The sequence below is a fragment of the Canis aureus genome, chromosome 29, assembly GCF_053574225.1.
Source record: "Canis aureus isolate CA01 chromosome 29, VMU_Caureus_v.1.0, whole genome shotgun sequence".
Lineage (NCBI taxonomy): Eukaryota > Metazoa > Chordata > Mammalia > Carnivora > Canidae > Canis > Canis aureus.
This window is the reverse complement of record NC_135639.1, coordinates 33,979,245-34,004,138: the sequence shown is the minus strand read 5'-3', so window position 1 is coordinate 34,004,138 and position 24,894 is coordinate 33,979,245. Positions and strand designations below refer to the sequence as shown.

Below are 24,894 nucleotides of genomic sequence, written 5' to 3'. Positions count from 1 at the left end.
TGGAGTCCCGGGATCAAGTCCCACATTGGGCTCCCGGCATGGAGCCTGCTTCTCCCTCCTCCTGTGTCTCTGCCCCTCTCTCTCTCTCTCTCTCTGTCTATCATAAATAAATCTAAAAAAAATAAAATAAAATAAATAGTATTTTTATTTTTTTTAATCTGGATTTTTTTTTCCTTTCCTTTTTTTTTTTTTTTTTTTTTTTAATTTAAGGTTTTATTTTTCAGTAGTCTCTATACCCAGTGTGGAGCTCTAACCCACAACCCGGAGATAAAGAGTTGCATGCTCTACCAACTGAGCCAGCCTGGCACCCTGAAAGCAGTTTTTTAAAATACAAAGTTTATTTTCAGTATTGATGCAGCATGTATGCTTTCTATATTTTGGAGCAGGGAAAGGAGAAGAGGAATTTGGCTAGGTAGGAGGAAGGCCAAAATGCATCATAAATTTGTGAAGAGAAGGGTCTGAATACCACAGGAATCAACTGGGATATGGAGAAGATAGGTAGATAATTCAAATGTAGAGTCCTAAAAGCTAAAAGATCATTGAGTTTCACCACTTACCTGATAATAAACATATACATACTCCTCTGCCTTGAAATCCTCTCTAAATAACCGTGCCAAGTAGTTGTCCAGCTAGTACTTGAACATCCAATTTGGGGATTAACTACTCTTCAGAAAATGTGTTTCCATATAATGTATCACTCTATCAATTTCTTCCAATGAGGTGAAATCACTTTCTCTAAACTTCTCTTTATTTAGCTAGTTCTACCTTAGCTATAGTCACCACTGCCTTTGTGCAAATTAGAAATGGTGTCCCTACTAAAAGGAAAAAGCCATTTAGAGTTGTCTGTTTTATATGAATTAGAAAAAGTTCACCTTTTTTTCAGGTGGACTCAACCCCCCTCACATGGTTTATCAAGTGAAATGTAGTCTAGATGTCAGCCCTTCTCTTGCGACCCTCTCTTCTCCTCAGCTAGAGACCCATATGTAGTAAGATGTCTGATGCAGTCTGTATGTGGCAGTTCTGCTTAGGGTCATACAGAGGAAAACAAATTTTCATCCATAAGCAATTATGGATGAAAACCAAATATATGAAAACTGCTCTTATATCCTTCCAACTCATCTGAAGGCCAGACATCAACAATTCCTCTTACTGTTCTCATGTGATGTGATTTTAGATCCATAGTTCTTCTTTGAATAAACTGGTTTGACTACCTTCTGTTTAATGTCTAATATCCAAAGTTGACTACAGAGATACTCAGGTATGGGGCAACCAGTATAATCTGCAGTTGAATTATCAAATACATTGTTCCATAGCCTATACTTTATTACCAAAGCCCAAACTATTATTACCTTTTTTGGTTACTAGAGTATATTCTCAAATCATTGAAGCTGTAGTCTTCTAAAACCTGTGTATCTTTGTCTCTTGTGTGTGTGCATGTGATTGTAATTGTTAAGCTCTGTTTATCTTATCCTATATTTGTATAGTTGGTTTTTGTTTTGAGATTTTAAAGTTATCCATAGTAAATTTTTAAAAAAGATTTTATTTATTTATTCATGAAAGACACAGAGAGAGGGGGAGGGGGGAGAGACATAGACAGAGGGAGGAGCAGGCTCCATGCAGGGAGCCTGATGTGGAACTCGATCCCAGGACTCCAGGATCATGCCCTGAGTGGAAGGCAGATGCTTAACTGCTGAGCCACCCAGGCATCTATCCTGTAAATTTAAGATTTGTTTCACAACTAATCTATTGAGGTCTTTTTATATCAAAATTTAATATCAACTGCAGATTTATAATCATGCTTTTTACATATTTAACAGGGTTACTAGCAAAACATTGAACACAACCTTATATCTATATCATGAGATAGAGTAAATCAGTGGTTCTCAAAACCTGATCCTCAGATGAGGACCTGGGAACTTGTTAGAAATGTGAATTCTTGGGTCTCATCTGCTGAATTGGGAACTCTGGGCACCAGACACCCAAGGTGATTTTGATGCACCGTAAAGTTTGAGTACCACATTATATGGACTTTCCCTTTGTATTGACTTAGATCCATTATTCAGAATTTTATGGGTAAAGTTTGAGTACCACATTATACGGACTTTCCCTTTGTATTGACTTAGATCCATTATTCAGAATTTTATGCGTATCTTAAGAGTTTTTTTTTCAGCCAGTTACTAATTCCCTAATTGAATCTAGTTCATGGTTTTGTTCAAAGTAATAGGCAAGTTTGTCAGATGCCTTGCTGGCATATGGGCATAATAATGGCCATTAGATTTTTCTTATCAATCAGTCTACCCTTTAAAAGAAGAAAATTATTACTCTGATTCTTTATAAACTCATATTGTTTCATAATAATTACTTTCTCTTCAAGAGGCCCAGAAATCATTACTTAAAAGACTGTGACTCATTCTTGAGATTAACATAAAATCTTACTAGTCTGTGTTATACTCACAAGAGATCCGAGTCCAAGGAAATCAGGTAGCAGGGGTTAGGAATTAGAGACCATGAACCACCACAGATCCTGGGCAAGTTAAGAAAGGCTTAAGTCAACGAATTTAAGCAATAGGAGATGAACATGAAATATTAACATCAAGAATGACCTTTTTTTTTTTTTTTTTTTTTAAAGAATGACCTTTATTATGAGGTGGCTCAGTCAGTTAAGAGTCTGTCTTCAGCTCAGGTCATGATCTCAGGGTCCTGGGATCGTGCCCCATGTCAGGCTCCCTGCTTGGCAGGGAGTCTGCTTCTCCCTCTCGCTCTGCTCCTCCCCCTACATGTACTTTCTCTCTCTCATAAATAAATTAAAAACTTTTTAAAAAATGGCCTTTATTCTAAGTTAGATTTTTCCTTTAATTGGGTTTGATCAGAAAGCAGAATGTTTATTTTTCCATCATCATTGCTTTGTGAAAACATTATACATATATTTTTTTAGGCCTTAGAATGTCAATCTACAGGTAGAAATGGAAAGGACATCTCACTGAAGTTGGGAAGATGGGTAGATGGAAATAATTTTGTTTCTGACATTCAACCATGTACTTTTAGTTTTTGTTTTATTTTTCTGATGGCGAAAGAATTAGCACTGATCCATCTATGTGCGCACTTGTTTTTTTAAACAATTTTTGCTGGTATTCCTTATGACACACATACTTGTAAGTTAAACTGGCTTAAGCTAAAATTTCAGTCTGCAACTGAATTTTTCCCATGTAAGGTCAAATGATTCATAGGAAGATTCATTTATTTAAATGTTTAATGAGAACCTATTATCTGGTATATACAGGGAAATCCAGGTTGAAACAAGCTTCAAAGATCTCATAGTCTGGTTGGTTGGGAAGAGGCAGACATGTAAATAACTATACTAGAACATAACAGTTCTTTTTTTAAATAACAACTCATTATATATTACTTGTAGTAGAGAGGGAACAACTCTTTATTCCATGGGGTTGAGAAGATTGACTGTAATCGAAGTGAAATTTGAACTGGGCCTTAAAGGATGGATAAGATTTAATCAAAAGCAGGGAAGGGCATTCTGAGTAGAGGGAATGACCTAGACAAAAGCACTATGGTGAGAGAATGTTTGGGGATTCTTCAGTCTTCTGTGGCTCAACTACAAGATGCATGATGAAAGCATTACAAGATATGACTGGAAAAAGTTAGACTCCTAATGCTTGAACTTTATTTAATGAGCAATAGCCAGTTTAACTTTTTTTTTTAATATTTTATTTATTTACTCACAAGAGACACACAGAGAGAGAGAGAGAGAGAGAGAGGCAGAGACACAGGCAGAGGGAGAAGCAGGCTCCATGCAGGGAACCAAACATGGGACTCCATCCCGGGTCTCGGATCATGCCCTCCCTGGTCTGAAGGTGGCACTAAACCGCTGGGCCACCTGGGCTGCCCACCGCTTTAACTTTTTAGTCAGGACTATAATATGATGAAATCTGTCATAGAAAGTTAACTCTGTGTCAGGTGGAAATTGAACTGAAATGAGATACTGCAAGTAGGCAAACCTGATAAAGATTATAGAACTTTTTTGTGAAGGATAAAAAGAGCTTGACTTTGGGCAGTGGTCATGAAGAGAAGAGGTTGGATTGCAGACATTTTGGAGGAGAAAATACATAAAATTATTGAGTAAGTAAGGGTACAATTTGATACGATTAAGGTGGTTAGAATCACACAGATGAGACCTAGAGAATGCATCTCATGATTCGGGGACTGGAGGCAGGTGTGAAAAGGGAGAGAAGAGGGAGAGAGAGAGGAAGGAAAGGGAAGGGGGACAAAGAGAGAAGAAAAAGATTTAACTTCCAGGATAGATAATAATATTCAACATAGAATTTATAATTGTAGGCACCTCATAGAATGCTATGTTTACAGCATACTTGTTGAAAAATGAACAAATTAATCAGGAAGTCTCTATAATTTACAATTGTCTCTTCTAGAGTTCTGCCTTTGTTGTCAAAAAGTTAAGGCCAACTCAGGACTGTTTAAGATTTTGATGCAGACATAATAGATCATTTATAAAAATTCTTCTCATATTTGATAGATAACTATGTTTAAATAACCCCTTAAATCATACCTGTTTTAAAGAGTTAAAGTTTCTTTAATATATTCTTAGGGGATTGTTTTTTTACTACCCTTTGGTCATTTTTCTTTGGATCGTTTTCTTTTTTAACCCATAGTAGGTGAAACTTGATAGAAGGTCTGAGTTCATGAATGGGGATCCCTGGGTGACTCAGTTGTTTAGCGCCTGCCTTTGGCCCGGGGCCTGATCCTGGAGACCCGGGATCGAGTCCTGCATCGGGCTCCCTGCATGGAGCCTGCTTCTCCCTTTGCCTGTGTCCCTGCTTCTCTCTCTCTGTATCTCTCATGAATAGATGGATAAAATCTTAAAAAAAAAAAAAAAAAAAGAATGTCTGAGTTCAGGAATGTAGAATCATATGAACTTAGGTAGAACTTTTTTTTAAGATTTTATTTTATTTTTAAAGTAATCTCTACACCCAGTGTGGGCTTGAATTCAATCCTGAGATCAAGAGACACACATTCCACTGACTGAACCAGCCAGGTGCCCCTTTATGTAAACTTCTTAAAAAATTTCTTTCAAATCAGTCTTAAGATGATCTGAACATATGTCAGGAAGCTGAAATGATGGTTCTAATCCTGACTGCCTGTATTTTGGGCAAGTGGCTTTGGACAAACCATTCAGCAATCGAGAAGCCTCTGTTTTTCCTGTAAATATGGGATATGGAATTGATAATTTCCAAGGTGCATGCTAGTTTATGATTGGGAGGCAGTAAAATTTTTAAGGCAAACAGAAGTGGGGCTTTGAATTCATACATTAATTAATTCCTTCTTATCTATTATGTGTTTGGTATTTAAGCAATATAGTGGTAAACAGAAAAGGTTGTCACTGTCTTTGGGTTTAAGCCCAGGGGAAACAATCATTAGATAATTGCACTAGTAAATATGACTGTAAATTGTTAAATTCTATAGAAGTATAGGGTACTTTGAGTAAGTATAAGAAATAGACCTAATTTAAATAAAAAGCTGTATAGATTAAGAATACAAGGTAGAGTCTATGCATGAATAAAGCGGATACTTTTGATTAACTTGACCATATAATCAAAATGCTACTATAGCTACCTGATTAGAGAAGTCAGGAAGGCATGCATTTGGAATTGCAAATGTAGCCACCTCTGAAAACTGCATGGAACCTTTGATCCTATAATAGACTTTGTATAACTTCAAGAGAAATTGCTTCTTAGTTAGAAGAGCATTTGCCACACTTGGTGTGAAGCAGATGTTCTAAATCTTAATGTGTGATTTTGTTTTATGCTTATTAAACACATTGTTATGTATTGGGCCCCAATATTGCTTCCTTGTAAATGCAAATACATAGCGGAAAAGATCAAAATGTCCTCTTAGGTTTTTATAAAGGTGTCTCAGAAATCTTTTACATCACTAACAAAATACAGAATATTTCCAGAGCATTGGGCAATCAGAAAGAGTTGAAGTACCCAAAAATAGATCTAGAATCCTTTCCCATACATTCTGTATAAATATCCAGATGAGATTATCCACTCCTAAGAGTTTAACATCTTAAATCCATAGATATTAGAAAAGCTCCAAGTTTAAGAGTACTGGTCTCTGTTTCAGTGGTGAGTTATTGAGGAATAGGTGAATCTCTAGATGTAAAGGCCTTGGTCTTGGGACGCCTGGGTGGCTCAGCAGTTGAGCGTCTGCCTTTGGCTCAGGGCGTGATCCTGGATTCCCACGTTGAGCTCCTTGCATGGAGCCTGCTTCTCCTCCCTCTGCCTGTGTCTCTGCCTCTCTTTCTGTGTCTCTCATGAAAAAATAAATAAAATCTTAAAAAAAAAAAGTAAAGGCCTTGGTCTTGTTTTTTTGTTTTGTTTTGTTTTTAAGATTTTTATTTATTCATGAGAGACACAGAGAGAGGCAGAGACATAGGCAGAGGGAGAGGGAGAAACAGGCTCCCAGTGGGGATCCCGATGTGGCACTCCATCCCAGGACCCCAGGATCACGCGCCCTGAGCGGAAGGCAGATGCTCAACCACTGAACCACCCAGGTGTTTGGTCTTTTTCATTTTGAATAAAGCCTTAGCCCACTTACAAAAATGGATGAAGCCTCTTTATAGATACTGTGTGTGTGTGTGTGTGTGTGTGTGTGTGTGTGTGTGTGTATGGCTTTGACCTCAGGGCCTCTAATTCTAACCTTGAAAAAAGAACTGTATCTCCAAATAAAAGGATTCAGGGAGAATCACGTGGATATATACCATAGAACAATATTTTAACGTCTCATTTTATAGTATACTGGATGCCATTATATGGGACATTTGGTCCTAAAGGCTTACATCCCATTGCTCCCAATCACATGTAACAATATAAGTCTGAAAGTCAAAACTTCTAAGACCCTGGACTTCTAGGCATGAGTTCTTCACCACCAGAAAAACCACTAGATGGTGCTCTTCATCATTCCTTCTAATGACACATCTGGAGCACACGGAACACCTTCTTTGCCTAGCCAAAATTTTAGTTCTAATTAGCTACTTTAAATCTTCAGATCTAGCAAGAAATAGAATTATTAGGAATCTCTTTAATATGCAGACTACTATATTTATTTTCAGTCATTTATTTAGTTACAAACTCATTCCATTTTATATACCTCTCCCTTGTTGTCCACAGTCTTGAAACTAGCCTGGCCAGCCTCCCCATTTTCTCTCTCTCAATCATTTGTCAGTCTTTTGGTCTGTTTGCTTTTATGACCCTTGCTTCTGCTTCCACCCACCGCTGACAATCCTAAATATTCTTGTAGATGTTTTCCAAATAATGTACATTCTCTGCTTTTAGTAAAAATAACTGTGCCTAGGATAAGATTGTTCAAGGACTTATTCCCTCTGTATTTAATTTCAGAGAAGATTTTATATTTTCATGCCAGGATAAATACTTACAGCCTGACTTTAAAAAAAAAAAAAAAGATTTATTTATATGAGACAGAGAGAATCCTAAAGGGTAGAAGGGGAGAGAGTATCCTGAAGGAGACTCCCCCACTGAGTAGGGAGCCCAGCTCTGTTCTGAATCCCAGGAGCCTGAGATCATGACCTGAGCCAAAATCAAGTGTCAGATACTCAACCAACTGAGTCACCCAAGTGCTCTCTTCCAGCCTGACTTCTTAGCAGTTTTTGTACCCCCATACTAAACCCTATACATCTATATGTAGATCCTTAGGGCAAAATTTTTTGTTATATATACAAATAACTCATGGCTTTGGCTACAGATATTATTTATTCTCTTAGAACTTTGGAGATGGCCAATTTGGAAGACGTTTTTTGTCATTATATTTGTCATATATTAGCATGTATTATTTTTCACTTTCAGTTTCTTCTAAATTAATTCAAACTTGTCTCCTTCCCAGTTAGGCTTATATAGTAGTTTTACTCTGTTGTTTTAAAAGACCTTCCCAGTAAGATCAGACATCTTCCCTTCTAGTCTTTCTTTTAAGGTATTTTTAAACTTTGGATCACTTATTATTATTAAGTTCCATATTCTAGCAGAAAATAAGAGGAAATGAGTAGATCATGAAGTGATTTTTGTTTTCAAAAAATGGTCAAGTTGGGCCATTAAGAGGAAAAAAACCACAAAGATTTAGAGTAGCTTTATTAAAACAAAAACAACAACAACAACACCTCTAGGAGCACTTGACTGGCTTAGTAGGTAGAGCATGCAGCTCTTGATCTCAGGGCTGTAAGTTTGAGCCCCATGGTGGGTTACTTACAAATAAAATATGTTTAAAAATAAACTTTAGAAAGCCTAGAAACTATTCTTTTTCCCTGGAAACTTTTAAAATATTGTATAGAAAGACCAGGATCAATGTGTGTTTTTAAAAAATATACTTCCTGACATGGTTAAATGACAAAGAAATAGATATCGTAATAGGGAGTAGGCATTATTAAATAAAAATAATAAAAAGATGACCTAAGAGGGGTAACCTGGTGGCTCAATTGGTTAAGTGTCTGCCTTTGGCTCAGGTCATGATCTCAGGGTCCCAGGATGGAGCCCCAATTCAGGCTCCCTGTTCAGCAGAGAGAGTACTTCTCTCTCTCCCTCTGCCCCTCCTTCCACCACTCATGTTTTCTCTCTGTCTCCAATAAATAAATACAATCTTTTTTTTTTTAAAGATAATCTAGAGAAAAAACACAGAAACCCCAAATATGACAAATCATATAAAAAATAAAGACCTAGATGAGCCAAGAGGGAATCTGGAGACAGTACTTAAAGGCATCCCCCAAATTAGTATTCATTTCTTTAAAACTTCAAAGGTTGAACAATATCTCCAGAATTATTGAAACCATTAGACAATATTAATAGAAATTAATGATTTGTATTATTATTCGTTCATTCAACATTATTTGCTGAATATTTCCTATACACCAAACATGGATTATATAGAGGTAAAAGAAATGATCTCTACTTCTCACAAGCTTCTTGTTTAGTGGAAGAACTCACAGTTTAGTTTTAATTGATGAAAACATTAGGAATATTCTCAGCCATCCTCAGTTATTTTGAAATAAATACAATATATATACATAGTATGTTCTAGCTTTACAGTGCATTAAGCCATGTGTGGGTATTAAATTAACTAAAAATTCAGTTCACTGGAGATGGGAACATTTCTGTTATTGCATAAAGTTCTGTTGGACAACTCTATTCATGATCTATTCAGCAAACTACATAATATATCAATAACCAGGACTGGATAGCATCCTTTTAGAATTTCTTTGTTCATTTGTTCAATTTTCCTTGCATTTATTTAAGAAACTTTTGTTGACTATATCTCAGGCATTTTGCTAGGTGATAGGGATGTAGAAGTGAAAATATATTTTCTACCCTCAGGGAGTTCATGGTCAGGTGGGAAGACACAGAGATAAACAATTATAAGATAGCAGAATGGGTGGTATAGTTAGCCTGTGCACTGGAAATTGTAGTGAGAATACAGAGGAAGACTCACCCAGCCCACAGGATAATGTAAGTCTTCCACGGAAGGTGATGATTGAATGGAAAGATAAGTAAGAGTTATCTGATGGAAAAGAAGAGGAGAAAGGCTGCTCCAGGTAAGAAGGATAGCAGATACTGTGGAAAGAGATTGTGGTTTATGCAAGCAAATACAGGTAGTTTGATACGGAAAGTGTTTAAGGTGCCTTTAGGGAAGTGGTAAGAGATGAGACTAGAGAGACTGGTAAAGACCAGATTATGAAGGACCTTATTTGTCTTGCTTTATTGGGAAGGTGATAGGAACCACTGAAAGATGTTAAACTATGATGTCGCACAAACTACATATACATCTTACATAAATCACATTAGGAGTAGTGGATGGAGAGGAAGCAGGGAGACCAGATAGGACTGTGTGTTATCATCCAAGCAAGAAATGATAATAGTTTGAACAAAGGTAGAGACAGATTCAGGCTGAAGATGTTTCAGAAGATAGGAACAACAGGATTGACTGAATTTTGGTTTTAAAGAAGTAGGAAAAAATATGAAGCTCTTGAACAAATTGGATAGTATATAATTAGAAATGTCCTCTGTACCAGATGATTATCAGATTGCTAAATTGTCTCCTTTCCCTAAAAAGAAATTGAGAAAAAGCTCTAGGAACTATAAATGAGTGAATTGTACTTCCATATTGGTTAGGTTCTTGTGAGAGATAAGATAAAAGGTAAGAGACTAAATAATCAGATTCTAGGTTAACTGCGTGAATGCTAGGAGATCTGAATTAACTATATGATCCTGGACAAGTTATTTCACTTTTAATTCTTCTAATCTATAAGATGAAGGACTAAGTGACTTTTAAGCCAAGTTTTCAGGGGACTGGTGGAGGTATTTCAAAGAGTGTCTCTTCTAGACACAAGATTTTATGACCCATCATCTCCATGTCCTATTTATTAAAATAAGTTATTGTGATGATCAAAGTAGGTGGTGTGTGAGAAACTGCTTTGTAAACTATAAAGTGCCATATAAATTTATGAAACTCATAATTTTGACACTAAGCTCCATGGTTTAATCCCAAGTAATGGAGCTTAAACTATAGTACATTAAACAGGAACTGAGAGAAAAGAAAATGAAAGATGATTTTCAGTGCAGAAAAAATTCTGGGAGATAAAGTAAATAATGATTGCAAGTGTAATCGAAATTGAGCTTCATTTTATGCCTGATGTATAAAGTAAGTGTGTAAGTCCCCCTGTGTTAGAGGAAGTATTTATTTTCTGTGTATAGATGTGTATATGTGGAGATAATACAAGCTGAGCCGGCATTTATAACCTTGGTTGGAGACCACTAGGGATTCATGGTTAACTGTTACTTGGAAACAGTGGCCTGAGACTGGGGCCAAGAAAGCCAACAATATGCCGGGCTGTCTACCTTCACTTACAACAGGTTATTAGAATTTTGCTTATTATGTTTCAATTAAGACCTGATGATACTAGAGAAAGATAACTCAGTTATTTGGGATTGGGACATGGTTGGGGGTGATGGGATCACCACAATATGAAAGGATGCCACTTTTCATCGTATGAAAAGACAATCATGTGAGTGAATTATACTAAATAATGAAAAGTTATGGGTAGATTTGCTCAATAAATCTTAGTTTTCTAGAAAAGGGGGCCTGAGAAAAGTAAGCGTAGTCACCTAGTGGCCATAACTATGTATGCAGTATATAGCAGAAAACCAAGAAGTAAAGGAAAAAAATGGTATACCTCCGAGTAACAAAAAGGTTATTCCTACTTGAAAAGAGCATATACTCAAAAGCATATATAAAATACATTCACCTTATTTGTAGGAGAGGCTCTTGCTCATTCTGTATTTGCTCTTTAGACACAATTCTAGTGGTCAGTTAGCTGGCTGGCCAGCTCAAGACTATTAAAGGCAGCATATTAATAAGATGAAGAGAGAGCAGGGAGTAAGAATTTATATTAAAACTGCAAGAGAAGGATGCCTGGGTGGCTGAGCGGTTGAGCATCTGCCTTTGGCTTGGGTTGTGATCCCAGGGTCCTGGAATCGAGTCCTGTATCAGGTTCCTTGCAGGGAGCCTGTTTCTCTCTGCCTGTGTCTCTACCTCTCTCTCTGTGTGTCTCATGAATAAATAAATAAAATCTTTTAAAAAAAACTGCAAGAGAGAAGGCAGAAAAATTATGAGCTAGACACAAGAACTCAACACAGCTTTCTGAACTAATTAATGTAAAAAAAAAAGGGACCTTAATAATATGGCAGCTTTCAGAACTTATTATATTGTATAGAATAAAAGCATTCTTAACAGTAATCCAGAGAATTAAGAAACATTTAAATAATATTTAGAAAGAAATAATATTTAGAATGCTCAAAGTTAAAAAAACAAAGGAAGTATTATGTTACAGTTTAAAATTCTATCAAAAATGCTTAAGATTTGAAAAATTAACATTATCTTGGGACACCTGGGTGGCTCAGTGGTTGAACATCTGCCTTTGGCTCAGGGCATGATCCTGGGGTCTTGGGATCGGGTCCCGCATCAGGCTCCCTGCATGGAGCCTGCTTCTCCCTCTACCTATGTCTCTGCCTGTGTCTTTCATGAATAAATAAATAAAATCTTTTTAAATAAATAAATAAATAAATAAAATTAACATTATCCTAAAACAACAGCAACAACAAAAACTTTTGACATCTTTATTCCCTAAAAATGCCAGATAAATCAAGCTGTGCTAAACTTTCATGTATTTAAATATATGATTGAGTCTTTCTAGACTGTATTTCACATATAATGCACTAAACTTAAGAATTATTTTTGTTGGGGCTCCTAGGTGGCTCAGTTGGCTAAATGTCTGCCTTCGGCTCAGGTCATGATCCCAGGATCCTGGGATTGAGCCCCATGGTATGCTCCCTGCCCAGTGGGGAGTCTGCCTCTCTCTTTGCTGCTCCCTCTGCTTGTGCTCTCTTGCTCTATCAAACAAATAAATAAAATCTTTTTTAAAATTTAAAAAATAGGGCCACCTGGGTGGCTCAGTCGGTTAAGTGTCTGCCTTCAGCTCAGTTCATGAACCCAGGGTTCTGGGATTGAGCCCCATGTTGGGCTCCCTGCTCAGCAGAAAGCCTGCTTCTCCCTCTTCCTCTACCACTCCCCCTTCTTGCATGCTCTCTCTAATGAATGAATAAAATCTTAAATAAGGGGATCCCTGGGTGGCGCAGCGGTTTGGCGCCTGCCTTTGGCCCGGGGCGCGATCCTGGAGACCCAGGATCGAATCCCACATCGGGCTCCCAGCATGGAGCCTGCTTCTCCCTCTGCCTGTGTCTCTGCCTCTCTGTCTCTCTCTGTGTGACTATCATGAATAAATAAATAAAATCTTTAAAAAAAAATCTTAAATAAGTACCCTAATATATATTTCTTGAAATAACAAAAATATTTTTTAATATTTTATTTGTTTATCTATTTATTCATGAGACACACAGAGAGAGGCAGAGACATAAGCAGAGGGAGAAGCAGGCTCCCTCTGGGGAGCCTCATGCGGAACTCGATCCCGGGACCCTGGGACCACACCCTGAACCAAAGGCAAACGCTCAACCACTGAGCCACTCAGGTGCCCTAATTCTTTTTTTATTTTTTTTAAGATTTATTTATTTATTTGAGAGAGAGAGAGAGAGGCAGAGCGAGCACACAGCGCGAGAAGGAGAAGCAGACTCACTGCTGAGCAGCTCAATCCCCCTGAAGGCAGACGCTTAACTGACTGATCCACTCAGGAGCCCCTATGTGGCAAATTTAAATGGTTTCTAAAATACTCACTTAGATAAATTCTTAAGTGGAAAATCTGTAATGTTTTGTAGAAAAACTCAGATATCAATGGAGAGGGAGAATGCTTACAGACATTCTGACTTTTATCAGAGAAGCTTGCATGTAAAATGATAGGTCTTTTGTCTTCAAAATAACTAATAGTGGAATTATCTTCAACTTAACTAAACAAGCTAGGTACTAGTATTAAAATATTTTATGTACAAAAAATTATTGAAGAAATCTTTTGAGGGGCACCTGGGTGGTATGGTCAGTTAAGTGTCTAACTCTTGCTTTCAGTTCAGGTAGTGATCTCTGGGTTGTGAGATCCATCTGGTGCTGGGCTCTGCAATCAGCATGGAGTCTGCTTAGAATTTCTCTCTCCCTCTTCCTCTGCCCTTTCCCCTCTCTCTAAAATAAATAATCTTTTAAAAAAAGAAAAAAGGAAAAAAATCTTTTGATATATTTTTCAATCTTAAAATATTTTAGTTTTTCAAAAGGCAGGATTCCTTTGTGGAAAAAAATTATTAGAAGTTTGACATGAACAGACATTCTTGCATCACCCTCATTCTGCTACTTAGAACCTTTGTCTGCATGTAACACTGACTTTTTATGTGTCTGCCCATTATAGCTTTTAGCTAGAGGTAGGATTTTCATAAGCATGTTCTGTAACAAAGGAGAAGTTTTGAAATATGTTGACAGCCATGGAATTGGTATAGTTTCAAAATGTTTCTATAATCATTCACCTAAGGCTAAATAGAGTCAGAAAACTTTTCTTGATTGAAGTATATTACTACTCTTGAACTTTTTGTGGAATAACCATTCTAAATTTATTGTAATTAAGGATTACAGTGATTAAATGGTAGATTAGAAGTTTAAAATTATTAAAATACTTGTGGTAATGGGTGTGGAGAACATTCTCAGTAGTGGAAATTGAAGCTCATAAATAGTCTTCATTTGAAATGGTTACATGTAAATATAATACATTTGTAATGAGTAGAAATTAATTTAGTGGTTAAATCCTTGTATATTTTGCAGTCTTGTTTTTATTCTTGTGTTTTGTTTTTTTTTTCTTACAGTGTTTGCCAGCTCTGAGCCTGTGCCAGGATTCCAGGGGGATACCCTACAGCTAGCATTCATTGACCTCAGACAAGTAAGATGTAATAATGTAGTTCTCATTTTTTGCCTTCTACTGTTTGCCTTTTTTTTTTAATCCTATAGGAATGCTTGTTTGTCTTGAAACAATCTTTCAAAAGTGCTTCTTTGATAACCATATGTTTGGCCTTTCCCTCTGAACTTGTATCTCTATTTGGTGTCTCAGACTCATGCAGCACTCTCATCAGTAAATATTTAACTTATTCATTACCTGCTAACTATGTGACTAACTTTTTACTTTGGTTTAATGACACTTGAAGTTTGAGTTCTTTCTTTTTCTTTTTATTTTTTTTTTTAGTTTGAGTTATTTCTTAATGATTTCATGGTCCTATATAAAAATTTGTTGGTATAATTAATGTCAGGACCCAAGTTAAAAGTAAATTATTACAACCTAGAAAGGAGCCCCTTGCTTAAAATTGTGGTAAAGAATGCTTTTTTAATAAATTTTCTGGGGGTGCCTGGGTGGCTCAGTCGATTGGGTACCTGCCTTCAGCTCGGGTCATGATCCTGGGGTCCTGGGATGGAGCCCCACATCAGGCTCCGTGCTCAGCTGGGAACCTGCTTCTCCCTCTCCTTCTTCCTGCTGCTCCCCTCGCTTGTGTGTGTGTGTTCTCTCTCTGTGTCAAATAAATAAATAAAATCTTAAAAAATAAAATAAATTTTCTGTATGCTTCCATAAAAAAGGACCAAACTACTTTTATTTTTTTTAAGATTTTATTTATTTATTCATGAGAGACACACACAGGGAGAGAGAGAGAGAGGTGCAGAGACACAGGCAGAGGGAAAAGCAGGCTCCATGCAGGGAGCCTGACATGGGACTCGATCCTAGGTCTCCAGGATCAGGCACTGGGCTGAAGGTGGTGCTAAACCACTGAGCCACCTGGGCTGCCCGGACCAAACTACTTTTAAAAAGGTAATTATACATTTATATAATTCTTTTCTGGTCATGTAAGTTTAAGTAGAGTAGCAAATAATGATAATTTTTTAATCTCCTAATCAATTTACTACTCTTTGACATCGCTACTGTATTGTCATTTTCTTTATTTACTTTGTACCCTTTTTCTATCTCCCCCATATGTTTTTCCTTCTTATTCATTTCTTCTTTCCTCCTCCTTTTTCTTTCTTAGCCTGGAATTAAGAAATTTAATAGAGTTGGGAGGCACAAGAATATGGAGGAGGGGTAGGTCCAAGGTAGAGGACTCAGGGGTACAGAACTAACAACAGGATGGCTGCTGCCCTTGGCAAGAACCAAATGGAGATGGAATTAGAACAAAGCCAATGTGAGAGCATTGGCTAGAGAGAACAAAGAGCCAATGTGACGCTTGATCTCCAGGTTGTGAGTTCGAGTTTCACATTGGGTATAGAGATTACCTAAAAATAAAATCTTAAGAAAAAAACAAAGCCACTGTAGTATTAGTCTATTAATGGTCCCATCCCCTTTGGGGATGGAGATGATGAAGATGGGGCTCTACTGTTGATGTAAATAGACTACACGGTGATATTTAGAGCAGGACCGATTTGAGTAATTAAGGAGTTCTGATTTCAGTAAATGTTTGAGAATATAGCTGTTTTTGCTTTAATTCCAAACCAGTTTTCTATACATATGTATGAACTACTAATTACTGATTATTTGGAAGGGAGTAATGTAGTTGAAACAGACACCAAAGTAATGTAAGAGCGTTTTGTTCTTGTGGAGCTTAAAACTCTTTTAGAGAAACAAAACCCCTATGAACTGGGTAGAAGTACTTATGGACAGTGAGTCATGTGGATATAAATGGTATATATACTTTCAAGTCAAGTTTAGAAGGAAACTGAAAAAATTACTCCTGTCTCCTGTTTTTTACCTGTAAAGCACTGAACATATAAAATATATTAATATTTATTTCTGTTTACCCTTAACTAAATTGGAGAAGATAGTAGAAAATCAAGAACGTGGACTCTGAACTTTTATTCCAGCTTACCAGAAGATGTTCTTTCTATTGAAGGAAGATCTATTTGCTTTAGAAGGAGCTCTCTCTGTTGTGGTCTTATTGCCCTAAACAAGATGATCTTATTGCCCTAAACAAGATGATCTAATACAGATCTAATACAGAAAATGGAGTCCTTTAGCAGACTGGAAACAGGCTTGGTTGTATGTTCATCTTTCAATTAGGTTATAGCCACTTATAAGTTTCCCTGTTACAGGGACATGAATATGTTCTCCAAGCCAAGTGTGTAATTTGAGGATATCTCCCATTATATACAAATAATCTGTTCTTAGAAAATTTGAAATTTATTATGTGATATTTTCTCTTTTGTGTGAATTTGTATGGTATTAACAATCACGCTGTAAGATTGTGAATAGGACCACATTCTGTGGGGAAAGATTCTGTTCTTTGATTTGTTCAAATAGGTGGTTAGTTCAATGCAGATTAAAACTCTGATTCTAGGTACTATCTTCCTTCAAAGACAATCATCATTTGACACCAAAGAAGGCCTCTTTACAAGCATATGTAAAGCATTCCCTCACTAGGGAATTGTTACTAAGACACACTTACAAATATTAATAAACAAGTCTTTTTTGTTGAATTTACTTTTCATGTATGTGCACTTACAGGTTTTAAATCCTGGTTGGCATTCCCACATCAATGTAATTTTTTAAGAAACTTTAAAGTGAATACAAAATAATCTTTTAGAAACCTTTACAATTCTGAAATCTATTACAACACATGTAGAGCTATTAAAGATTTATGTAGAAATACCTACTTAATGTAAAACACAGTTTTAAAGTATGGTATTTAGTATTCAGTGCATGTGGATAAATTTTAATAAGTTAATTTTTAATGTATTAATTATTCTAGTTTTTTAAAGAGGCTTAAAAGTTTTTCCTAATTAGTGTTAAAATTTAATCATACTCTTTTTGTACTTTTGCATTCTGAAACAAGAAGATGCAACTAATTTTTGTCATTAGCTGCTGGGCCACTGAGACACACTTGAATTTTATGATTTTAGAGGCTTGGGTTTAATAACTTGACAAAGATAATTATTTTTCACATACATTTGTTTCTCAATTTATAAACAGTTAAGTGGTGAAATGCCAAGTATGGGGATTGACTAAAAATAAAATCAGTCTTTAAAGTATCATATGAGGTGATAGAAGTTTTTTGTATCAGATATCAGTGTTATTTAAATAAAGATGCCTTAAAGTTTCAGTTGGTGTGTTAATGTTCCTGACTTTATAAAGGTATTTCATAGAATATTATTTTACTATTTTTATACGAAGTACTGTATCACCAAACATAGGGTGCTAACACTTTTATTTACGGTTTCTGCACTTTTTCTTCTTTTTTTCTAGTCTGTGATCCATTTCTGTCTTAATAAGGTGGCTGACAGTTCTTTTCAAGTATACTTAGAAAGGCAAAAGAGCCCTTTTCATAGTACTTATAAGGGGTCATGCTTCTGTTTTTTAGTTTGAATTTGATACTGCTTCATGAATTGCTGGGTATGAAAGATTAGGAAGTAGGTCCAGTGGTCAAATTTTACCTGCCCACCCGGACTTTGCCCTGAGGTCAAACTCCTGATATTTGCTGTTCTGAATAGAGGACTTGATGACAAGTATGAGCTGATACAAGAGGAAAGTTAGAACCATATCAAAGCTGAAGGCAAGAGAATTGGGACTCAATGAGAGACTGTAGCTAAAAGATGGATCATCAGAATTGCCCTCTTTTAAAGAAAAGGAAATAGCTGACCTGTGAGTGAAAAGACTTTATCATCCTGCCAATCACATGCTTGCTAATGGAAGCCAGTTATCTCAACAATATCTTGAGGTCTTCTACCCCATAGACAGTGAAGAGGACTAGTGGTACTAGTATTGCATTATATGAATATACTGTCTCAATCAGTTTTAAATGTGCTGTTTTAATATGATTTGTGTGTATAAACTTTTTTTTAGATAAGTAAACCCTATCATCCTCCTACTGCCAGTTCTAAAATTAATTACCTGAAAGACTTTGGTATACTTAAAAAATATTTTCTTTTACAAAGACCATCTATTTTGTTAAATATAACCTTTCAGATGGGTTTCAGATGAATATGTAAAATTCTTTTGAAGGTATGAAAATTTTCAGGTATGAAAACCTTAAAAATGTCAAACTATTTTTATTAAAATGCTTTTTATAAAAAAATGCTTTTTAATAGTATACAGAATTCAGTGATAATTTTTTATAACTTATTTAAGTAAGCTTATGCCCAACATTGAGCTTGAACTCATGACCCCAAGATCAAGAGTCAAATGCTGTATGACTCAGCCAGGTTGGTGCCCCTATAACTCATTCTTCTCTCTCTCTCCTTCTTTTTTTTTTTTTTTAAGATTGTATTTATTTATTTGAGAGAGAGCAGAAGAGGGGAGGGTGGCAGGCAGAGGGAGAAGGAGAGGGAGAAGCAAGCTCCCTGCTCAGCAGGGCCTCTATCCCAGGACCCCAGGATCATAACCTGAGCCGAAGGCAGATGCTTAACCACCTGAGCCACCCACGTACCCCTGTCATTCATTCTTAATACACAGAAATACTTTACTAAATATCACCAGAAAATGAGCTGGCCATAACACTGAATTTTAGTTTTCATATAACTGAAGATTAGTTTTTAATGACCAAAATGTTTAAGATGTAGCCAATTTTGTGGGAAACTTCCAAATATATATCTCACCTTTATAGCTTTTACTGAACATAATTTTCAAAGTAGATTGAGTATCCATGGTTTACTAATCCTAATACTATAAAGTCTCTTTACCTGATTCTTTTTCACTTTGTGGTAAGTTAGACTAATAAGATATATCATTGCTACATTCAACAATATCTTGATAATCTTTTGACAATATGAAGAAGTTTAGGTAGATTGAATGATAATGCATTTAGGTGGATTTGAAGCTTTTTATAAATCAATCTCTTGGGATAACTGGCTAGCTTAGTTGGTAGAGCATGTAACTCTTAATCTCAGGGTCATGAGTTCAAACCTCACATTGGACTTGGAGCCTACTTTAAAAAGATAAATAAATAAAAATAAAAGAATCATTTGCCCAAAGAAGTTGGCTGTTGTATCATTATTACCCCAGAGCAGTATTCCTCAGAGTCTTTTCAGGAATACTGATTTCTCATGATGAGAAAAGATTTCTTTAAAGGCGTTTCTAGGTCAGCCAAGTTTGGGAAACACTTTATACTCTAATTCCCTCTTAGAGACTTAACACGTGTATTATAATTGTGAGGAGAGAAATGCTGTAGTAAACCCAGCATTTCCCAAACTCATCACAAAACACCTCCCTCACTCATTTTGGGTTGTATTACATGAAACATACTTTGGGAAATGCTTCAAGACTCTGGCATCACCTTCTAGATGTCTATCTTTGATAGTTTGGGATCAGCATACTTTTAAAATAATGATTTGGATAATAAATACATAGAAGAAATATAAATTATATATATAGATGATGCAAAGCTAAGAGAGTTACCTACAGGGTCAATATGCCCTTTGTAGGCTTAAGTGATAAGTGAAAGCCAACAAGATTAAATTTACCAGGAAGGGGTGCCCGGGTTGCTCAGTTAAGCATCTGCCTTCAGCTCAGGTCATGATCTCTCAGGGTCTTGGAATCAAGCCCCGCATAGGCCTCCTTGCTCAGTGAGGAGCTTGCTTCTCCCTCTCCCTCAGCCTGCTGTTCTCCCTTGCTTGTGCTCTGTCAAATAAAATCTTTTTAAAAATTTTAACGAGGGGATCCCTGGGTGGCGCAGCGGTTTGGCGCCTGCCTTTGGCCCGGGGCACGATCCTGGAGACCCGGGATCGAATCCCACGTCGGGCTCCCGGTGCATGGAGCCTGCTTCTCCTTTTGCCTGTGTCTCTGCCTCTCTGTCTCTCTCTGTGTGACTATCATGAATAAATAAATAAAATCTTTAAAAAAAAAAAATTTAACGAGGAAAATATTAAATGCTGTATTTACTTTTTTTTTTTTTTTTTTTTAGTAATTTCTACACCCATCATGGGGCTCAAACTCACGACCCTGGGATCAAGAGTGGTATGCTCTTCTAACTGAGCCAGTCAGGCACTTCCTGTATTTAATATTTTTAAATTTAATTTGAAAAATTACAAGATGTAGAAAATCTGACTTATAATATGAAAAAGATCTGGCAGTTTAGTTAACCTCCAAATGAACTAACAGTTTGCTAGGAATTCTTAGACTGCATTCATGTAAGGGTGGTATTTGGGTTAGACACTGTGCTTTGGGCCTGTTAAGATTGTACCTCGAGTATTGCACGGTGATTTCAACACAATTGGAGAGCACATGGAATTCCAACTCTAGTGATGGATCAGATACCTCGTCATAGGGAGAGCCTTTGAAAAACCTGGGAATATATAGTCTAAAGCCTTAGAAGAAAATCAAATATGCAGTTCCTATTAACCTAGATATGAGTTAGGTATACCATTTTTTTCTTTCCTGTTAGAATCCTGTGCCATGAAAATGACCTCATAATATTCCTTTCCCCATCTAGGATAGATCATGTTTTGTTTTTGTTTCTTTGTTTGTTTGTTTGTTTGTTTAAAGTAGGCTCCATGCCCAGTGTGGGGCTTGAACTCACAGCCCTGAGATCAAGAGTTAAATGCTCTACCAACCAAGCCAGACAGGTGCCCCAGATCTCATTTTCAAGTATTTGACTTTGATCCTTCCTCTGTACTATGTGTAGAGAGTTTGAGAGAGAATTTGAATTATGGAAAATATATTTGGATCTCATAGCACTTTTCAAATAGATGTTTTATTGAAGTATAACATACATTCACAGAATTCTTAAGTGTACTATTGTTGGCTTTCACAAAATAAATTCATCTCTGTAATACCCAGATCAAGAAAGAAAACTTGACCAGTAGGTACTTCAGAAGAGATTCTACCCCTTACTGTTCTTTCAGTCATCCCCCTCCTCCCTCTCAAAGGATAACCACTGTCACAACCTCTAACACCACAGATAAATTCAACCTGTCTGCCTTCTTTAGTTCAATTACGTCTATGAAATTTATCCATGTTATATGTAGTTGTGGTTCTTCATTCCCTTTGCTGTGTAGTCTGCCGTTATACAAATATACCATAATTTATACATTTTATTATTGAAAAGACATATGAGTTGATTCCAATTTTACTGTTACAAATTGTGCTAACATGAACATTTGTTTACATGTCTTTTGGTGAATATGCACACATTTCTGTTAAGGTGTTTACCTAGGAATGGAATTGCTTAAATCAGGTCATCTCCTTATGATCAGTTTTATTAGATACTGTGAAGCAGTTTTCTAAAACAAGAGTTTTATACTTCAGCTAGCAGTGTAGAAGAATTCTTGTTGCTCTATATCATCATCACTTGGTATTATCTGTCTCTTCCTTTTTAGCCATTCCAGTGGGCATGCAGTTTTACATTGTAGTTTTAATCTGCATTTTTTATTTGACTTACAAAATCGAATCCCTTTTTATATATTATTGTCCATTTGAATATCCTCTTTTGTGAATAACCTGTGAAGGGTCTTTTTGCCATTTTTTCTATTGTCTACTTCTTACTGATTTGTAGAAGTTCTTTGTATATTCTGAGTATGAGTCCTCCATCAAATATATGTAGTGCAGGTATCTTCTCCTGCTTTGTGACTTTTCTGTTTACTCTTAGTTGTGTCTTTTGACAAATAGAAATTCATGCTTTTAATAAAATCCAATTTTCCTTTTGTGGTTGGTTCTTCCTAATGTCCCATTTAAGAAGTCTTTGCCTATCCCTGAAATTATAAAGATATTTTTCTGTTTTCTTCTAAAAGTTTTATTGTTTTACCATTCACCTTTAGGTTTATAGTCCATCTGGAATTGATTTTTGTGCATGGTGTGGATTGGAGGTTCAAGATGCATGTTATTCCATATAGTTATCCAGTTGACCCAGCACCAATTTTTGAAAAGAACTGGATCTCATAACATTTTAATATAAAGTAATTGTAAAACACAAGACTGTGAGACATAACTGATATGTGCTTCTAATGTACAAGTAAAATAGTTTCTGTTGCCTTCCAGTTAACTATATGCTTGTATTTCATGGTTCATGCCATTCCTCATTAGCAAATTAGTGTAGGTTTGAGGTTTTTTAGTATCAGCCTAACTATAGTCTTAACCACATCAAAGGTATTTTTAAAAACAAAGCAATTCTAGAGTAAGTATCCATAACAATATGGGCAATATAAAATAAAAAAGCTAAGTTACAAGCCCGTGAGGACAACAGTAATGCCCTTTTTGTTTACTACTGTACATCCATTGCCTAACTGCTATTCTTGGTACCTAGAGATCAATAAATGTTGAATAAGTGAATACAAATATTTTAGCTATACTCAAAAGCACTTTTTTGGAATAAGGAACACCTTATTTTTTTTAAAAAAGATTTCATTTATTTATTCATGAAAGACAGAAAGACAGAAAGAAAGAAAGAAAGAAAGAAAGAAAGAAAGAAAGAAAAGAAAAGAAAGAAAAGAAAAGAAAGAAAAGAAAAGAAAGAAAAGAAAAGAAAAGAAAAGAAAAGAAAAGAAAAGAAAAGAAAAGAAAAGAAAAGAAAAGAAGAAAAGAAAAGAAAAGAAAGAGGCAGAGACACAGAGGGAGAAGCAGGCTCCGTGCAGGGAGCCTGACATGGGACTTGATCCCAGGTCTCCAGGATCACACCCTGGGCTGAAGGTGGCAATAAACCGCTGAGCCACCCAGGCTGCCCAGGAACACCTTTCTTAGAAATAGTGTTCTATATAAGTTCATGTTTTTTATATAAACAAACATTCTTTAAAGGCAGTAAATTTTATTTCTCTATTTCAGTTTTTTGATGAGTATTTCTTTTTTTTTAAAAAAGATTTTATTTATTTATTCATAAAGAAAGAGAGAGAGAGGCAGAGACACAGGCAGAGGGAGAAGCAGGCTCCATGCAGGGAGTCCGACGTGGGACTCGATCCCGGGTCTCCAGGATCACACCCCAGGCTTCAGGTGACATCAAACCGCTGCGCCACCAGAGCTGCCCCTTGATGACTATTTCTAAAAGTACATGACACATATCTGTGTTCTTTTAAGTAAAAGTAAAAAAAAAATTTTTTTCTTGATTTATCTCCATCATCATTAGGGATACTAAAATAGTAACATGTTATTTCTAAGAACTGTTGTTATTGCTCCAAAAGCAACTGCTTATTCTTTTGTGGATAAAGAAATATTCTGGACAGGAGAATTATAGGAATTTAAACAAAGGCAATATACACCTTAATTAAGTGATCAGCAGTGACCAAACATAAAACAGAATTAAATAAGCATTTGTTAAACTACCATTATTTGGAACAATGAGTCATGAAGAAAGTGGATAGGATTATGGTCAAATAAATTCAGGAAATCCTACATATTTTGTCCCTCTCTTGTAAATTCACAATTTCATTAGCCCAGTAAAGGCTTTGAGAAGTCTTAGAATAAAGGTGTATTCCCCTTTCCCCTCAAACCTTTTGAGTACTGAATACTTTTCAGAAATGAAAATCTCTTACTGTCTTGCAAAGTAGTGTTCTGCAGCATACACTGCATCACCTGGACTACTATTGCATTACTTTAATCTGTAGATTCCTAGAACTATCTGATAAAAACAGAGGGCTATGATAACAAATAAATAAATCTTTCAGTAGATGGATGAAATTTTAGATAGATGAAGTATTAAAACGCAAATAATAAAAAATGAAAAGTAGTTTTCAACAATAATTTGTTGAACTTCCTTTTAAAAAAAAAATTGGGAGGATTTTATGAAGGGTGATAATTACCAGAGGATTAATGCTGCTTAGATGCAGTAAACCAGTCAGTCAGTCATACAGAATAACTTGTTTTTAAGAAGCATGAAACAGTAACACACGATTGCTTGTGAAGAATGAAAAGATTTAAGTGGGAAATTAAAATACCAGCTCATGTAGAGTTCAGATTCTAAGAGTTGTCAGATTCCTTAGTGAATCATCAAGGCTATTGTTACTGAACCACAGTATGCATACCTTGACCAAAATAAAGGATATATTTGCTACTTTTTTTTTCTTTAATACACTATAAGTGAGATGGGGAAAAATTTAAAGGAAAGATCTTTTGATAAAATGATCAAGGTAAGTTCTATATTTTGTTTGTTGTAAAGAGTGTCTCAGTATTAAAAAGGAAGTATAATTCAAGTGACTTTTTTCAGGTTAATTGTACCTTTCCTTAAGACAGAGAATCTATTATTTGCCAAAATAAGAACATTAAAACAAAGCCAAAACTGCCACAGAGAAAATATTATTACTATTTAGTAGTACTAAAAATATGAAAAAAGTTCTAAGTCCTTTAGAACTTAACTGAAAATTTTTGCCCAGATGGTTTACTTTACACATTAACTTAGCTGTAAGCACCACAGCTACAAAAAGAGAAGG

At 35.9% G+C, this 24,894-nt stretch overlaps 1 protein-coding gene and 1 long non-coding RNA gene across 14 annotated transcripts in view; one reads left to right on the top strand and one right to left on the bottom strand.

Moving 5' to 3' along the window:
- LOC144301396 (uncharacterized) overlaps nucleotides 1-3,526 on the bottom strand; it is a 29,309-nt gene extending 25,783 nt beyond the window's left edge. Inside the window, exons 1-2 of the long non-coding RNA XR_013368222.1 lie at nucleotides 3,407-3,526; nucleotides 2,456-2,524 (exon numbers count right to left, since the gene is read on the bottom strand). This is a non-coding gene — a long non-coding RNA (uncharacterized LOC144301396). The remainder of the gene's footprint in view (nucleotides 1-2,455; nucleotides 2,525-3,406) is intronic.
- EXOC6 (exocyst complex component 6) overlaps nucleotides 1-24,894 on the top strand; it is a 224,396-nt gene that overhangs the window by 170,259 nt on the left and 29,243 nt on the right. For 11 of the 13 annotated variants that reach the window (XM_077878373.1, XM_077878370.1, XM_077878372.1 and 8 more), the window contains 2 exons: nucleotides 14,382-14,455; nucleotides 15,287-15,370. In XM_077878373.1, coding sequence (XP_077734499.1) covers nucleotides 14,382-14,455; nucleotides 15,287-15,370 — 158 coding nt within the window. The remainder of the gene's footprint in view (nucleotides 1-14,381; nucleotides 14,456-15,286; nucleotides 15,371-24,894) is intronic. The other 2 variants (XM_077878374.1, XM_077878375.1) reach the window with 1 other exon arrangement.